At 45.7% G+C, this 15,458-nt stretch overlaps 1 protein-coding gene across 1 annotated transcript in view; it reads right to left on the bottom strand.

Moving 5' to 3' along the window:
• LOC141070505 (uncharacterized) overlaps positions 1 to 15,458 on the bottom strand; it is a 156,756-nt gene that overhangs the window by 100,278 nt on the left and 41,020 nt on the right. The window contains exons 11-13 of the mRNA XM_073559501.1: positions 15,274 to 15,397; positions 15,093 to 15,190; positions 113 to 203 (exon numbers count right to left, since the gene is read on the bottom strand). Coding sequence (XP_073415602.1) covers positions 113 to 203; positions 15,093 to 15,190; positions 15,274 to 15,397 — 313 coding nt within the window. The remainder of the gene's footprint in view (positions 1 to 112; positions 204 to 15,092; positions 15,191 to 15,273; positions 15,398 to 15,458) is intronic.

Here is a 15,458-nt window from a genome sequence, read left to right as displayed (position 1 = left end):
TTCAGATAAGAAACTCAGTGCAAACAAACCCTAAAAAATTCCACACATAATTATACCATCCAGTGACTGAGAAGAATCTGTGACTTCTCTGCATTTAGTGCTTACAACTCACCTGGGTAGTCAAATGTAGGAATCTCCTCCTTACACTGCTCATCACCCCTCACATATGTCCCTGTAGTATTAATATGGGGCAGATCTTCACCCTGAGACAAAGATTATAAAAGTCACTGACAGATGGAGATGTTGTGTGAAATTATTTCAATAAACAAAGAATAGTAAATGAACATACTCCATATCGTCTCAGTGTATCCATCTTTTCTCACAACTCTTGGTTCGATCAAACAACACTGCTGGGATGAGCAATTTCACATTTCTATTCACCCCCAGGCTTGGACTGGCCCTCAGAAAAACTGGAAAATCCTCTGGTGGGTCCCTGTGCTAGAGTGGGCCACCACTCTCTTATATGAGCAGTTCTTGGCACTATATACTTCAATCACTCTGTACAGACAAAGGCGGCATCATATTCATTTAACAATCTACCCAGTTCATTGTTATATAAATTTGTGATTGAGGATGATGTCACATTTGTATGTAGGTGAAAAGTGGGGACCTGGAGTTGGTTACTGGTGGGCCCTTGGCATCTCAGTTCGACACTCACTCTTCACCCCCATAAATTCCCGTTGGCTATATCTTTCAACATGAAGTTTTCTTTGTGACACTATTTAAACTTGAGTTGTTCATTAATAGAGCACCTGAGCGCTTGTCAGTACTTTCGCAAAAATATGTCTAATGACAGAAACCTGTGCCTTATTATTTAACCACACTAGAGCTTGTCGCCAGGGGTGCACCCTCTTGTGTCCGAGCCATTTCTGTGGTTCAAGCCATGCTTGAAAAGGTTACAAAGTTACAATTTACACTTAACACCACATTCATGGTGTCCTTAGTCAGGTACAACCTAGACACATTTCAATAGCCCGGTAACGGTCGACTTCAATGTGTCCTTCACATGCACCTCCCCTCAGTTTGGTAACCTGATATAATAGAATCATAGAATCGTAGAGTTGGAAGGGTCCTCCTGGGCCATCTGGTCCAACCTTCTGCTCAAAGCAGGATTCGCAAAAATCATCCCAGACAGATGTCTGTCCAGCCTCTGTTTGAAGACTTCTATTGAAGGAGAACTCACCACCTCTCGTAGCAACCTGTTCCACTCATTGACCACTCTGTCAAAAAGTTTTTTTCTAGTATCTAATCTGTGTCTCCTCCCATTCAGTTTCATCCCATTGCTTCTAGTCTTTCCTTGTGCAAATGAGAATAAAGATGATCCTTTTACAATGTGACAGCCCTTGAGATATTTGTAGACAGCTATTAAGTCTCCTCTCAGTCTTCTCTTCTGCAAAAATAACTCCCCATTAATTGCAGAGTGTGGGAACCTGGTGTCTGATCCTAATTTGAGCAGTCCCAAAGTTCTCTTCGGACACTTCTAACTCAGCAAGGTTGGGTTCCTTGGTCACTGTCTCACCTCCTCTCCAGCGAGGACACAGAGATGAGACTCCGCCTTCTTTGATTTCTGTGGACTTTGTTTCCGAGGGTTCTGGCTTTTGTCTAAAACACTCCGTACAACCCCCTTTTACCACAAGTTCCAAAATAAGAAAAAATCCTGCCCCAATATGACTGGATGTATCAAGTCCTTTACTCCCCCAACCTTATAGGATTTGGTAACACAGTCTGTTCCCATGGTAACTCTGGCCACAGGGTAGTCCTTGGCGTCTCCGTGTATGCAGCAGACGCCCAAGAACCTGTCAGGGATCAAATGGCAGGGAAAGGTAGCACTGATCAGGGGTCACCAGACTTCAAGGGTCCAAAAGTCCAAGTATCAGTAGCCTATAAACTGACACGATACATGCCTGCAGCCCCTCATCGGGTTGACAGTCCACACTACAGACCAGATAGACATAATAGAAACACACCCGTCTAGGCTGCAGTCTATTGGTTCAGGGGACATATGACACCGATGGCTATATGTCCAGGATTGTGATATCACCAACAGATCACATTTTTAACAACCACTTTTGGGGGACCCTCCATTTGTGGCTCTGGACCCCCTTCGTGGTGAGTCCACCCCCTTTGGGTATTCCAGTACGAGGAAGTGATGATGTCCGGTTTCACAAGGGATTTCTCGACAACCTGATACCTCTCTCTTATGCTAACCAGGTCGTCCATGTTCTGAGGGTCGCCCTGAGCAACCCAAGTCTTTATTGCCCTGGGAAGGAGTGGATGAATCTGTCCATCACCACATGCTCAACCATCTGGGCAGGAATGGAAGACTCTAGCTGCAACCACTTTTGGACTAGATGTAACAAGTCAAACATCTGCGAGCAAGGGGGTTTGTCGCCAGCATATGCCAGGTGATGGACTCGTTGGGCTCCAACCAGGCATACCAAGATTTCGGTCTTTATCTTGGTGTATTCCTTGTCATCCTGTAGTGCTAAGTCATAATACGTTTCTTGGGTTTCGCCTGTAAAACATGGCGCCGGCACCAGCGCCTCCGCCCACTGCTCTGGCGGAAGATTTTCCCGATCAGCCACCCTCTCAAAAACTGTGAGAAAAGCTCTATGGTTGACATCCGCAAGGGGTCCTAGACATCACCAAGCAAACCTGGGAAGCCGAGGTCACGCCACATCAGACCATCATAGAGCATGGCACCCAGCTGCAGGAGAAGATGGTGAAAGTAATGCCTATCATGAAGGCGCATCTTCTCCAGGTACAGGAGGCACAGGGAAGGGTGTATAATCGATCAGCAAGGCTGACACAGTTTCAGTCTGGGGATCGCGTGCTGGTGCTTATCCCCATGGTCAAGAGCAAGTTCCTGGCCAAGTGGCAAGGCCACTTATATACCAAACGTACAAGCAAAATAAATCCAAAAAAAATGTGCCATAGGAAAGGAAGAGGCCAAGTACACATGTAAAGCACCATGGAATAAATGGCGCTATATAAATTTATAATAATAATAAAGTACTAAAGCTATTTTTTATATTGTCGCGAGAGGCAGAATTAAGCCACAGATAAACAAGGTCGAGGCAATTCAGAAGTGTCCGAAACCGCTTTCCAAGAAGCAGGTGAGGGCGTTTCTTGGAATTATGGGATATTACCCACAGTTTATCCCAAATTTCGCCATAATTTCCGCACCACTGATGGATCTCCTTACATGCACCAAACTGACGATGGCCAAATGGACTGCTGAGACAGAGATGGCATTCCAGGAGCTAAAGCGGGCTCTGTGTAAACAATCGGTCCTGGTCACACCGGACTTTAGCAAAAAATTTGTGGTCCAAACGGATGCTTCAGAAGTCAGGTTGGGAGCCATACTGTCTCAAGAAACAAATGTTGAAGAACATCCCATCCTGTATCTGAGCCGGAAGCTCTCTTCCTGTGAGAAAAACTATGCCATTGTCAAAAAAGAGTGTTTAGCCATAAAATGGGCCCTGGATATGCTGAAGTATTACCTACTATGCCTTAGGTTTAAACTAGTGTCAGACCATGCACCTCTGAGATGGTTAAGGGAAGAAGAAGGATAAGGGTTCTTAGGCCTCCAGGACTTTAGTTTCCACGTAGAGTATAGACCTGGGAAGTAACACGGTAAAGCGGATGCTTCCCAATTTTTGCTTTCTTGGCCTTTTATCAGAGAATATGAATGATGACAACAAAACTTTTTCTCCACTCATGGTTAGTGGTTGGGTAAAGCCATTTAGTGTCAAACTACTGTGTTTTCTCTTTTTAAATCATAATAACAACCCACAACATCCAGATAACCCTGATCAAAAGTTCACATACCCTGGTTATTTTGGCCTGATAACATGCAAAGAATTTGACACAGATGGGTTTGAATGGTTGCTAAAGGTAACATCCTCACCTGTGACCTGTTTGCTTGTAATCAGTGTGTGCAGAATGAATTTCTGGGATGCAGACAAACTCTTGCATCTTTCATCCAACCACTGCTGTTTATGGATTGTGAGTCATGAGGAAAGCAAATGAATTGTCAACGGATCTAAGGGAAAGAGTAGTTGAACTGTATAAAACAGGAAAAGGATACAAAAAGATATCCAAGGAATTGATAAGGCCAGTCAGCAGCGTTCAAACTGTAATTAACAAATGGAAAATCAGTGGCTCTGTGTTAAATATTAATAATCCGTTAATTTCTTATTACACTCAGTTCTGTACATTGCTTTAGCTGACACTACGTAGGCTATTTTTAAGTTTAGCTCATGGTAAAAGGACAACTCCATATGTAGAGACCACGTGCTTTGAAAGATGTATATTTAAGGTGGGGACTTACTCTAGGGGTTGCTCTCTCGCTCTCTCCTTCGCTATCACCATGAAACACATTCGAGGAGTTATCTGTGCTGGGCCATGACATTACGGACAGCTGGTATGTAACTTGATGGCTACGTGAGAAGCCGAACAGAGACAGACGCCATTTGCCATGTGGGATCCCAGAGAAAGAAGGATATAAGTTTTGCTATGAACAAATGGACAATCTCTTTATAATCATGCACCTATTTTTATGTTTTTCTGTAATAATCTTTTCTTTGATGGAAGAATCCAAATAAACCACTATATTTTTATCTGGTAACTAGTTCTGAGTATTTTACAAGAATACGTATTTTTTTTACACTCAGTAAAAACAAAACCACGGTCAGGTAGACCAACAAAAATGTTGTCCATAACTGCCAGGAAAATAGTTCGGAATGCAAAGAAAAACCCACAAATAACATCAGCTGAAATACTGGACTCTCAGAAAACTAGTGGTGTAGCTGTTTCAAGATGCACAATAAGGAGGCACTTCAACAAAATTGGGCTGCATGGACTAGTTGCCAGAAGAAAGCCATTACTGTGCAAATGCCACAAAGTATCTCGCCTACAATACGCAAAACAGCACAGAGACAAGCCTCAAAACTTCTGGAACAAGGTAATTTGGAGTGATGAGACCCAAATTGAACTTTTTGACCACAACCATAAACGTTACATTTGGAGAGAGGTCAACAAAGCCTATGATGAAAGGAACACCATACCTACTGAAAAGCACGGAAGTGGATCGCTGATGTTTTCAGGATGTGTGAGCTACAAAGGCACAGGAAACTTTGTCAAAGTTGAAGTAAAGATGAATGCAGCACTTTATCAGCAAATACTGGAGGCAAATTTGCAATAATCAGCCCGAAAGCTGCACATGGGACATACTTGGACATTCCATCATGACAAGGATTCAAAATACAGGGCCAAGTTGACCTTCAAAGTGAAGGTTCTGGAGTGGCCATCTCAGGCTCCTGACCTCAATATCATTGAGCCGCTCTGGGGAGATCTCAAGCGCGCAGTCCATGCTAGACAAATGATGAATTTACAGGAACTGGAGGATTTTGCCAAGAAGAGTGGGCAGCTTTACCATCTGAGAAAATAAAGAACCTCATCCACAACTACCACAAAAGACTTCAAGCTGTCATTGATGTTAGAGGGGGCAATACACAGTATTAAGAAATGGGGTATGTAAACTTTTGAACAGGGTCATTTGGATGTTTTGGGTTGTCATTATGATTTAAAAAGAGAAAATAGTTTGATAATAAAAGGCTTCACCAACCACTAACCATGAATGGAGAAAAAGTTTTGGTGTTATCATTCTTATTCTCTGAAAAGAGGCCAAGAAAGCAAAAATTATGCTGGTGTATGTAAACTTTTGAGCACAACTGTATATACAGCTCTGGAAAAAATTAAGAGACCATCACATCAAAACCCTGTCATGGGCAGCCCATTCTCCAGACCTGAACCCCATTGAAAACCTCTGGAATGTAATCAAGAGGATGATGGATAGTCACAAGCCACCAAACAAAGAAGAACTGCTTAAATTTTGTGCCAGGAGCGGTGTGAAAGACTGGTGACATGCATGCCAAGACGCATGAAAGCTGTGATTAAAAATCATGGTTATTCCACAAAATATTCATTTCTGAACTCTTCCTGAGTTAAAACATTAGTATTGTTGTTTCTAAATGATTATGAACTTGTTTTCTTTGCTTTATTTGAGGTCTGAAAGACATGTTGTCAGTAGTTTATAGACTAAAAGATTTATATATGTATAATATATATATATACACAGTACAGACCAAAAGTTTTGACACACCTTCTCGTTCAAAGAGTTTTCTTTATTTTCATGACTATGAAAATTGTACTCTGAAGGCATCAAAACTATGAATTAAGGCTAGTTTCAGACTAGCGTTTTTTGCCAGCAGTGCACGCCGCCGCTAAGCCCCGCCCCCTCCGGTCATCTCCGCCTAGTATCGCACATAGCTGCATGCGATCTGCACACCCTACCTTTAGCATAGGGTGCGCAGACCATCCGCTAGTAGAATTTTGTGTGCACTGTGCCCTTTTGACGGTGCGCCGGTGCGCGCCGAACGCACCATGTTGCATTTTGGTGCGCTTGGAGCACTGTCAAAAGGGCGCAGCGCACGCAAACTACTACTAGCGCACGGTCAGCGCACGGTCTGTGAACCCTATGCTAAAGATAGAGCGTGCAGATCGCATGCAGCCATGTGCGATACTAGGCGGAGATGACCGGAGGGGGCGGGCAGGGGGTGGGGCTTAGCGGCGGCGTGCGCTGCTGGCAAAAAACGCTAGTGTGAAATTAGCCTAACACATGTGGAATTATATAATTAACAAAAAAGTGTGAAACAGCTGAAAATATGTCTTATATTCTAGGTTCTTCAAAGTAGCCACCTTTTGCTTTGATTACTGCTTTGCACACTCTTGGCATTCTCTTGATGAGCTCCAAGAGGTAGTCACCGGAAATGGTTTTCACTTCACAGGTGTGCCCTGTCAGGTTTAATAAGTGGGATTTATTGCCTTATAAATGGGGTTGGGACCATCAGTTGTGTTGTGCAGAAGTCTGGTGGATACACAGCTGATAGTTCCTACTGAATAGACTGTTAGAATTTGTATTATGGCAAGAAAAAAGCAGCTAATTAAACAAAAATGAGTGGCCATCATTACTTTAAGAAATGAAGGTCAGTCAGTCCGAAAAATTGGGAAAACTTTGAAAGTGTCCCCAAGTGCAGTGGCTATAAACCATCAAGCACTACAAAGAAACTGGCTCACATGAGGACCGCCCCAGGAAAGGAAGACCAAGAGTCACCTCTGCTGCGGAGGATAAGTTCATCCGAGTCACCAGCCTCAGAAATCGCAGGTTAACAGCAGCTCAGATTAGAGACCAGGTCAATGCCAGAGTTCTAGCAGCAGACACATCTCTACAACAACTGTTAAGAGGAGACTTTATGCAGCAGGCCTTCATGGTAAAATAGCTGCTAGGAAACCACTGCTAAGGGCAGACAACAAGCAGAAGAGACTTCTTTAGCCCAAACACAAGGATTGGACATTAGACCAGTGGAAATCTGTGCTTTGGTCTGATGAGTCCAAATTTGAGATCTTTGGTTCCAACCACTGTGTCTTTGTGCGACGCAAAAAAGGTGAACGGATGGACTCTACATGCCTGGTTCCCACCGTGAAGCATGGAGGAGGAGGTGTGATGGTGTGTGGGTGCTTTGCTGGTGACACTGTTGGGTATTTATTCAAAATTGAAGGCATACTGAACTAGCATGGCTACCACAGGATCTTGCAGCGGCATGCTATTCTATCTGGTTTGCGTTTATTTGGACCATCATTTATTTTTCAACAAGACATGACCCCAAACACACCTCCAGGCTGTGTAAGGGCTATTTGACCAAGAAGGAGAGTGATGGGGTGCTACGCCAGATGACCTGGCCTCCACAGTCACCAGACCTGAACCCAATCGAGATGGTTTGGGGTGAGCTGGACCGCAGAGTGAAGGCAAAAGGGCCAACAAGTGCTAAGCATCTCTGGGAACTCCTTCAAGACTGTTGGAAGACAATTTCCGGTGACTACCTCTTGAAGCTCATCAAGAGAATGCTAAGAGCGTGCAAAGCAGTAATCAGAGCAAAAGGTGGCTACTTTGAAGAACCTAGAATATAAGACATATTTTCAGTTGTTTCACACTTTTTTGTTAATTATATAATTCCACATGTGTTAATTCATAGTTTTGATGACTTCAGAGTGAATCCACAATTTTCATAGTCATGAAAATAAAAGAAATCTCTTTGAATGAGGTGTGTCCAAGCTTTTGGTCTGTACTGTATATATATATATATATATATATATATATATATATATATATTATATAAAGCTCAAAGTATGTATGTATGTATTGTGAGGTGCCAAGGGGAGAGGTACTAGAAAACAGGTATATTTCTCCCCGTTTCATTTCATATGTCTGCCTGTACTGATGATGAAGCCAGTTTATTTCACGGTAATCCAGTCCTGGTTTCCTTAGTGATCAGCATGGAAAGGACTGGTAGTTCCCCCTCCACTAATTCAATCCAGGTTTTTGTTTCCTGACTGGTCCAGCTGATATAATCAGGAGGAGCTGGGATCTCTGAGTCGATCTCGTCTGCTGAGCTGGGAGCTGACACAGTAAGATTACATGGACTTCTTTGCTGTTATATAGGTTTATTTTGTAGTTAGCCTGCTATTGTTAGTTAGTGGCCAGACGGCCTTAGACGTTTTATTTCATGTTTGGCATGTGTAACATTGAATAACAAGTGTGCACAATAAATATGCCGTGTCCATATCCATGTGAAACTTGCTAGTCTGCTGTAGTAACTCCATAGCCACACGCTTGTGCCAAAGCAAAGATCCCAGCTGAGCTATCTATTCCCACAAATGGTGTTTCGAATGCGGGCAACTGTGGCTGCTGGACTGTGACTGCAGAGAAAACGCTGTGTATGTCCTGGCTGAAAGCTTCTGTGCTTTTGAAGAGCCAAGAGTCCAGTAATATGGAGGAACTAGTGAAGCAGTTATTGCAAGCAAATGTGCAACAACAGCAGACTAATACTTGCTTCCAGAAGGCTCTGAAGCAGCAACACCAGATGCAGCAAAAGCAGTTGGAGGCAATAAAACAGGCCTTGGTTCGGCAACCTCGAGATGAGGGAGACCGTGCACAAAGCGCTGCTAGTGCGCAGAAAGCCGTACAGAAGACTCTGCTTAAAATGACCGCAGACATTGATGTGGAAGCATACCTCACCGTGTTCAAACGTATTGCAGAACGTGAGCACTTACCGCTGGACAGATGGGCTGAGGTAGTTGCTCCATTTCTGAGCGGAGATCCACAAAAGGCCTATTACGATCTGAGTGGAGCGGATGCTATGGACTATATCAAACTCAAAGGCGAAATCCTGGCAAGGCTGGGAGTAAACACGTATGTACGGGCACAGAGGGTGCATTTATGGACTTTTGTGGAGCATCAGCCAGCCCGCTCACAAATGCATGATCTCATCCATCTAGTAAAAAAATGGCTGCAACCAGAGGCTTTGACGTCCACACAGATGGTGGAGCGTGTTGTTCTAGACAAATACCTGCGGTCCTTACCCGCTAAGATCCAGAGGTGGGTTGGACAGGGTGACCCAACTACCGCTGACCAGTTGGTGAATATGGTCGAACGCTACAATGCTTCCGAAAGCCTACTCCAAGGGACATTAGCACCCCACTGGCTCCCCAAGAAATCGCTGGAGAGTCCTGCGAAACCTACTTCATCTTCAAAAGAAGAGAACGTCACAATGAAGGGTAGCAGACCTACAAAGGACTATGGAGGTGGTACGGGCTCACAGCAAGCCAGCAGACCTCGTATGGGATCTCCATCGAGGAGGCAAGGTCCTATACAATGTTGGCGATGTCGCGGGCTTGGCCATGTAGCAGCTAACTGCCCAATGACTACAGAGCCAATGGACTGTAATGCTATGAGGCGTCTTTCGTTATATGTGCAGTCAGTCTGTGTGGCGGAGACCCTCACGGGAAATGAACAACACGTGTGCCGCGTCGAGGTTGACGTTTATAGTGTGAATGCCGTCTGGGATTCCGGCAGTCAAGTAACTTTGGTACATGCCAGTTTGGTGGACTCTAGCACCCTAACAAACTTAACCGTGGGCAATGGGGATACTAAGAACTACCCAACTGCCTGGGTTACTCTTGCCTCGCCAGTAGGGACCAAAAGACATCAGGCGGCAGTCATAAAGTCTATTGGACATAGTGTAATCCTGGCGAGAGACTTTCCTTTGTTTTGGGACTTGTGGAACTTCAAAAGTGGCATGAACCCTCTAGTTGAAGACGGTACTCCGGAGCTAGCCCCTGAACCATTGCAGCAAGACGACGGAGAACCCATCTCAGAGGAAGTACTAGAATCTGTGGACTCTCCTCTGGCTGTGTATGCAGGCGAGGCAGACCAGCTAGAGGATGTTTTAGAAATGCCTGATCTTGAGGTGGCCCGTGGTAAGTTCGGGACCGCTCAGCACCAGGATCCTACTCTAGCAAGGGCGTGGGAAAACGTAAAGGTCTCCGAGGGAAGACCATTGTACCCAGGGGCTCAAAACGAGTTCCCACACATGGCGGTGCAGCAGGATATGCTGTATCACATAGACAAGGTGCGAGAATTGGTGGTAGAACAACTAGTGGTACCTAAGTCCTTTCGCAAGGTAGTTTTGGAGTTGGCACATAAACATCCCTTGGGAGGACACCTGGCGGTAGAAAAGACAAAACAACGTATTCTGCAACGTTTCTTTTGGCCGGGTCTAGTGGGAGACGTTACCCAGTGCTGTCGGTCATGTCCTATGTGTCAATTGACCGCACCTATGTCACATTTTAGAAGCCCCTTAGTGCCCTTACCAATAATAGAGGTGCCCTTCGAGAGGATAGCAATGGATATAGTCGGTCCGTTAGTTAAATCTGCCAGGGGTCATCAGTACATTTTGGTAGTATTGGATTATGCCACGCGTTATCCCGAAGCAGTGCCCTTGCGGAATGCCAATGCGAAATCAGTTTCAAAGGAGCTAGTTAATATGTTTTCCCGCACCGGCATTCCGAAAGAGATACTTACGGATCAAGGGACCCCCTTTATGTCTCGTATACTTAAGGATTTATGTAAACTAATAAAAATCTCCTATTTGCGTACCTCAGTATATCACCCTCAGACTGACGGTTTGGTGGAGCGCTTTAACAAAACCCTAAAGGGAATGTTGAAAAGGGTGGTGGATAAGGACAGGAGAGATTGGGATGCCCTACTACCATTCCTCCTGTTCGCTATACGTGAGGTACCCCAATCCTCCACAGGCTTTTCACCTTTTGAGTTGGTTTATGGGCGGTGTCCTAGAGGCCTGTTAGATATTGCCAAGGAGACTTGGGAACAAGGGGTGACTCCTTATCGCAGTGTAATTGAACACATAACACTTATGCAGGACCGAATTGCAGCAGTTATGCAAAGAGTGTTTAGAGCGCGCACAACATGCCCAAAGCACGGTATACAACCAAGCGGCTAAAACACGTGTCTTTCATCCCGGAGACAGGGTGTTGGTATTGGTACCTACCGTAGAAAATAAATTTCTTGCGAAATGGCAGGGACCATACGAAGTGCTGGAACGAATAGGTGAAGTAAATTATAAGATACACCAACCAGACAAGAGAAAGCCCGAACAAATATACCACATAAACTTGCTTAAGGCCTGGCGGGACAAGGAGAGTCTGGTGGTAGGAGCTGCCCTTGAGGATGGGCCTTGAGGTGCACCACCTTCTAAGGTAAAGGACCCCCAGGTAGCTCCGCCAGAAGTGGGTATTGCACACACGCTATCCGAAAGCCAAAAACGAGAGACCAGGGAGTTCATACAGAGGAACGCAGATGTTTTCTCGGAACTTCCTGGCCGGACTCACCTAATTAAACATGACATTGTTACTGATCCACAGGCGCGGGTACGGCTAAAACCATATCAAATTCCGGAGGCTCGGAGACAAGCCATTGCCCAGGAAGTGAAGAAGATGTTAGAGCTCGGGGTCATTGAGGAGTCCCGGAGTGATTGGGCTAGCCCTATCGTACTGGTGCCCAAGCCCGATGGGACTATCCGATTTTGTAACGATTTTCGGAAAGTAAATGAAGTATCAAAATTCGATGCCTACCCGATGCCAAGAGTCGATGAACTGATAGAGAGACTGGGTTCGGCCAGGTACATATCCACTATTGACTTAACAAAAGGTTATTGGCAGATTCTCCTCACGGAATCAGCCAAAGAGAAAACTGCCCTTGTTATGCCCCAGGGATTATTCCAGTACCGAGGTATGCCATTTGGGTTGCATGGTGCCGCAGCCACCTTCCAACGTCTAATGGATATTGTCCTAAAACCCCATGGCCAGTATGCGTCCGCATACTTGGACGACATCATTATCTTTAGCGATGACTGGGACACGCATTTGTTAAAAGTACAAGCCGTCTTAGACTCCCTAAAAACAGATGGGTTGACTGCCAATCCCAAGAAATGTACGTTGGGATTGGAAGAGGCTCGCTATCTGGGATATAGCATAGGGAGAGGCGTCGTGAAGCCTCAAGCCAATAAAGTGGACGCTATTCAAAATTGGCCACGACCCGTAACCAAAAAACAGGTTGGAGCTTTCTTAGGGATCATTGGTTATTATAGGCGGTTCATCAAACATTTTGCGACCATCGCAACTCCTCTCACAGATCTTACTAAGGGGTCGAAATCTGTCACAATAAAGTGGAACGCAAAAGCAGAGGAGGCCTTTCAACGATTGAAAACTGTGACCAACCGGTGTTGGTTGCACCAGACTTTAAACGGGAGTTTACTGTCCAAACGGACGCCTCTGGGGTGGGCCTCGGCGCGGTTTTGTCTCAAGAAGTAAATGGCGAGGAACACCCAGTGGCCTATCTAAGCAGAAAGCTTACGAGAGCAGAAAAGAACTACAGTGTAGTTGAGCGGGAAGCCCTGGCTGTGAAATGGGCCCTGTGCACCTTGCGCTATTATTTACTAGGTCGCCAGTTTAGGCTAGTGACGGACCATTTGCCCCTAACGTGGATGTCCCGGGCAAAAAAGGGCAATGCGCGGGTGACACGCTGGTTCTTAACATTACAAGGGTTTAAATTTTCCGTTGAGCACAGGGTGGGCACAGCGCACAGAAATGCAGATGTGTTGTCTAGAACGCACTGCTTGGTGACTCGTCGTGTCCGACCCCACGGGTTCGAACAGAGAAGGGGGGTGTGTGAGGTGCCAAGGGGAGAGGTACTAGAAAACAGGTATATTTCTCCCCGTTTCATTTCATATGTCTCCCTGTACTGATGATGAAGCCAGTTTATTTCACATTAATCCAGTCCTGGTTTCCTTAGTGATCAGCATGGAAAGGACTGGTAGTTCCCCCTCCACTAATTCAATCCAGGTTTTGGTTTCCTGACTGGTCCAGCTGATATAATCAGGAGGAGCTGGGATCTCTGAGTCGATCTCGTCTGCTGAGCTGGGAGGAGACACAGTAAGATTACATGGACTTCTTTGCTGTTATATAGGTTTATTTTGTAGTTAGCCTGCTATTGTTAGTTAGGCTAGTTTCACATTTGCGCTTTTGAGCGCAGTGACGGCCTGCGCATGGCCGCCGCTAAGCCCCGCCCCTGCCACGCCTCCGCCTGTAGCTCCGCCTACCGACGCATAACGCTGCATGCGTCCTGCGTCCCCTATCTTTATCACTGGGGGCGCAGCCCGTGCGCAGTATGCGTTTGGCGGCACATGCGTCCTTTTCACGGTGCGCCGAGCACAACCAAACTGCAGCAGGTTGCGTTTGGCGCTGGTCGGCGCACCGTGAAAAGGACGCATGCGCTGCCAAACGCATACTGCGCACGGCCTGCGCCTCCAGTGATAAAGATAGGGGACGCAGGACGCATGCAGCGTCATACGCCAGTAGGCGGAGCTACCGGCAGAGGCGCGGCAGGGGGCGGGGCTTAGCGGCGGCCGTGCACAGGCCGTCGCTGCGCTCAAAAGCGCAAATGTGAAACTAGCCTTAGTGGCCAGACGGCCTTAGACGTTTTATTTCATGTTTGGCATGTGTAACATTGAATAACACGTGTGCACAATAAATATGCCGTGTCCATATCCATGTGGAACTTGCTAGTCTGCTGTAGTGACTCCATAGCCACACGCTTGTGCCAAAGCAAAGATCCCAGCTGAGCTATCTATTCCCCCAGTATGTATGTATGTATGTGTGTATGTGTATGTCCGGAATTGGCATCCGCACCGTCGCAGCTACAGCCACAAAATTTGGCACAGTCACACGTCTGGACCCCGAGAGCGTCCTGGGCTATGTTGTGAGGCGAAATTTTAACCCCGCGCGTTCCAATTCACCAAACAATTTTGCCCCTATCTACATAATGGGGAAAAAGTGTGTGCGTGTCAAGCCCCGCCCCTCATTATGATGTCATAATGGTTGCCATGGTGACGCTGATGTCATCAAAGGTTGCAAGCCCCGCCGCTCATTATGATGTCATAATGGTTGACTATGGGATGGAGGATGTGTGATGGGTATTATGGGCACTGGACTATGGGATGGAGGATATGTATGACAGGTATATGGGCACGGGACTATGGGATGGAGGATGTGTGATGGGTATATGGGCACTGGACTATGGGATGGAGGATATGTGTGATGGGTATATGGGCACGGGACTATGGGATGGCGGATATGTATGATGGGTATATGGGCATGGGACTATGGGATGGCGGATATGTATGATGGGTATATGGGCATGGGACTATGGGATGGAGAATGTGTGATGGGTATATGGGCACGGGACTATGGGATGGAGGATATGTGATGGGTATATGGGCACTCGACTATGGGATGGAGGATATGTATGATGGGTATATGGGCACGGGCCTATGGGATGGAGGATATGTATGACGGGTATATGGGCACGGGACTATGGGATGGAGGATAATTATAATTTGATACAACTAACCACAGCTAGTTACTATGCCCGGGCAGCGCCGGGCTCTTCAGCTAGTATGTGTATATATATATATATATATATATATATATATATATATAAATTCTAGCTACACCATTGCTTATACTGGTGTATAAAACAAGATTAAACACAAGACCTTCACAGTCTTCTACACATAAGAGGGTAAATTTCATAACTTCTTTTCTCCATCTACCTGATGATCCTGAGGGAAATTGGGATCTTCTTGCTTACAGTCTTGTCGGAGAAGAGGACGAAGACATCTCTCTGACGTTATCATCTCACTGGATAGAACTGGAGGAAACACATACAGGGACTGAATTCATTCTTTACATACAGATAATTATAGGCCGTGTGTATTTAGTCCTGTCTATTACCTGGTGATGTGAGGGGCTGGGGAACCTCCATCATGACGTCCTTGTACAGATCTTTGTGTCCTTCTAAATACTCCCACTCCTCCATGGAGAAATAGACGGCGACATCCTGACACCTTATAGGAACCTGACACATACAATGATACCGTCATCCCCCGATCCCTCCATAGCGTTACTGTATAATGTCC

The sequence above is a fragment of the Dendrobates tinctorius genome, unplaced genomic scaffold (assembly GCF_039654945.1).
Source record: "Dendrobates tinctorius isolate UK_male_01 unplaced genomic scaffold, ASM3965494v1 ptg000014l, whole genome shotgun sequence".
In the NCBI taxonomy this organism is placed as follows: Eukaryota; Metazoa; Chordata; class Amphibia; order Anura; family Dendrobatidae; genus Dendrobates; species Dendrobates tinctorius.
Note: the sequence above shows the minus strand (reverse complement) of the source record. Positions and strands in the feature narration are given on the sequence as shown.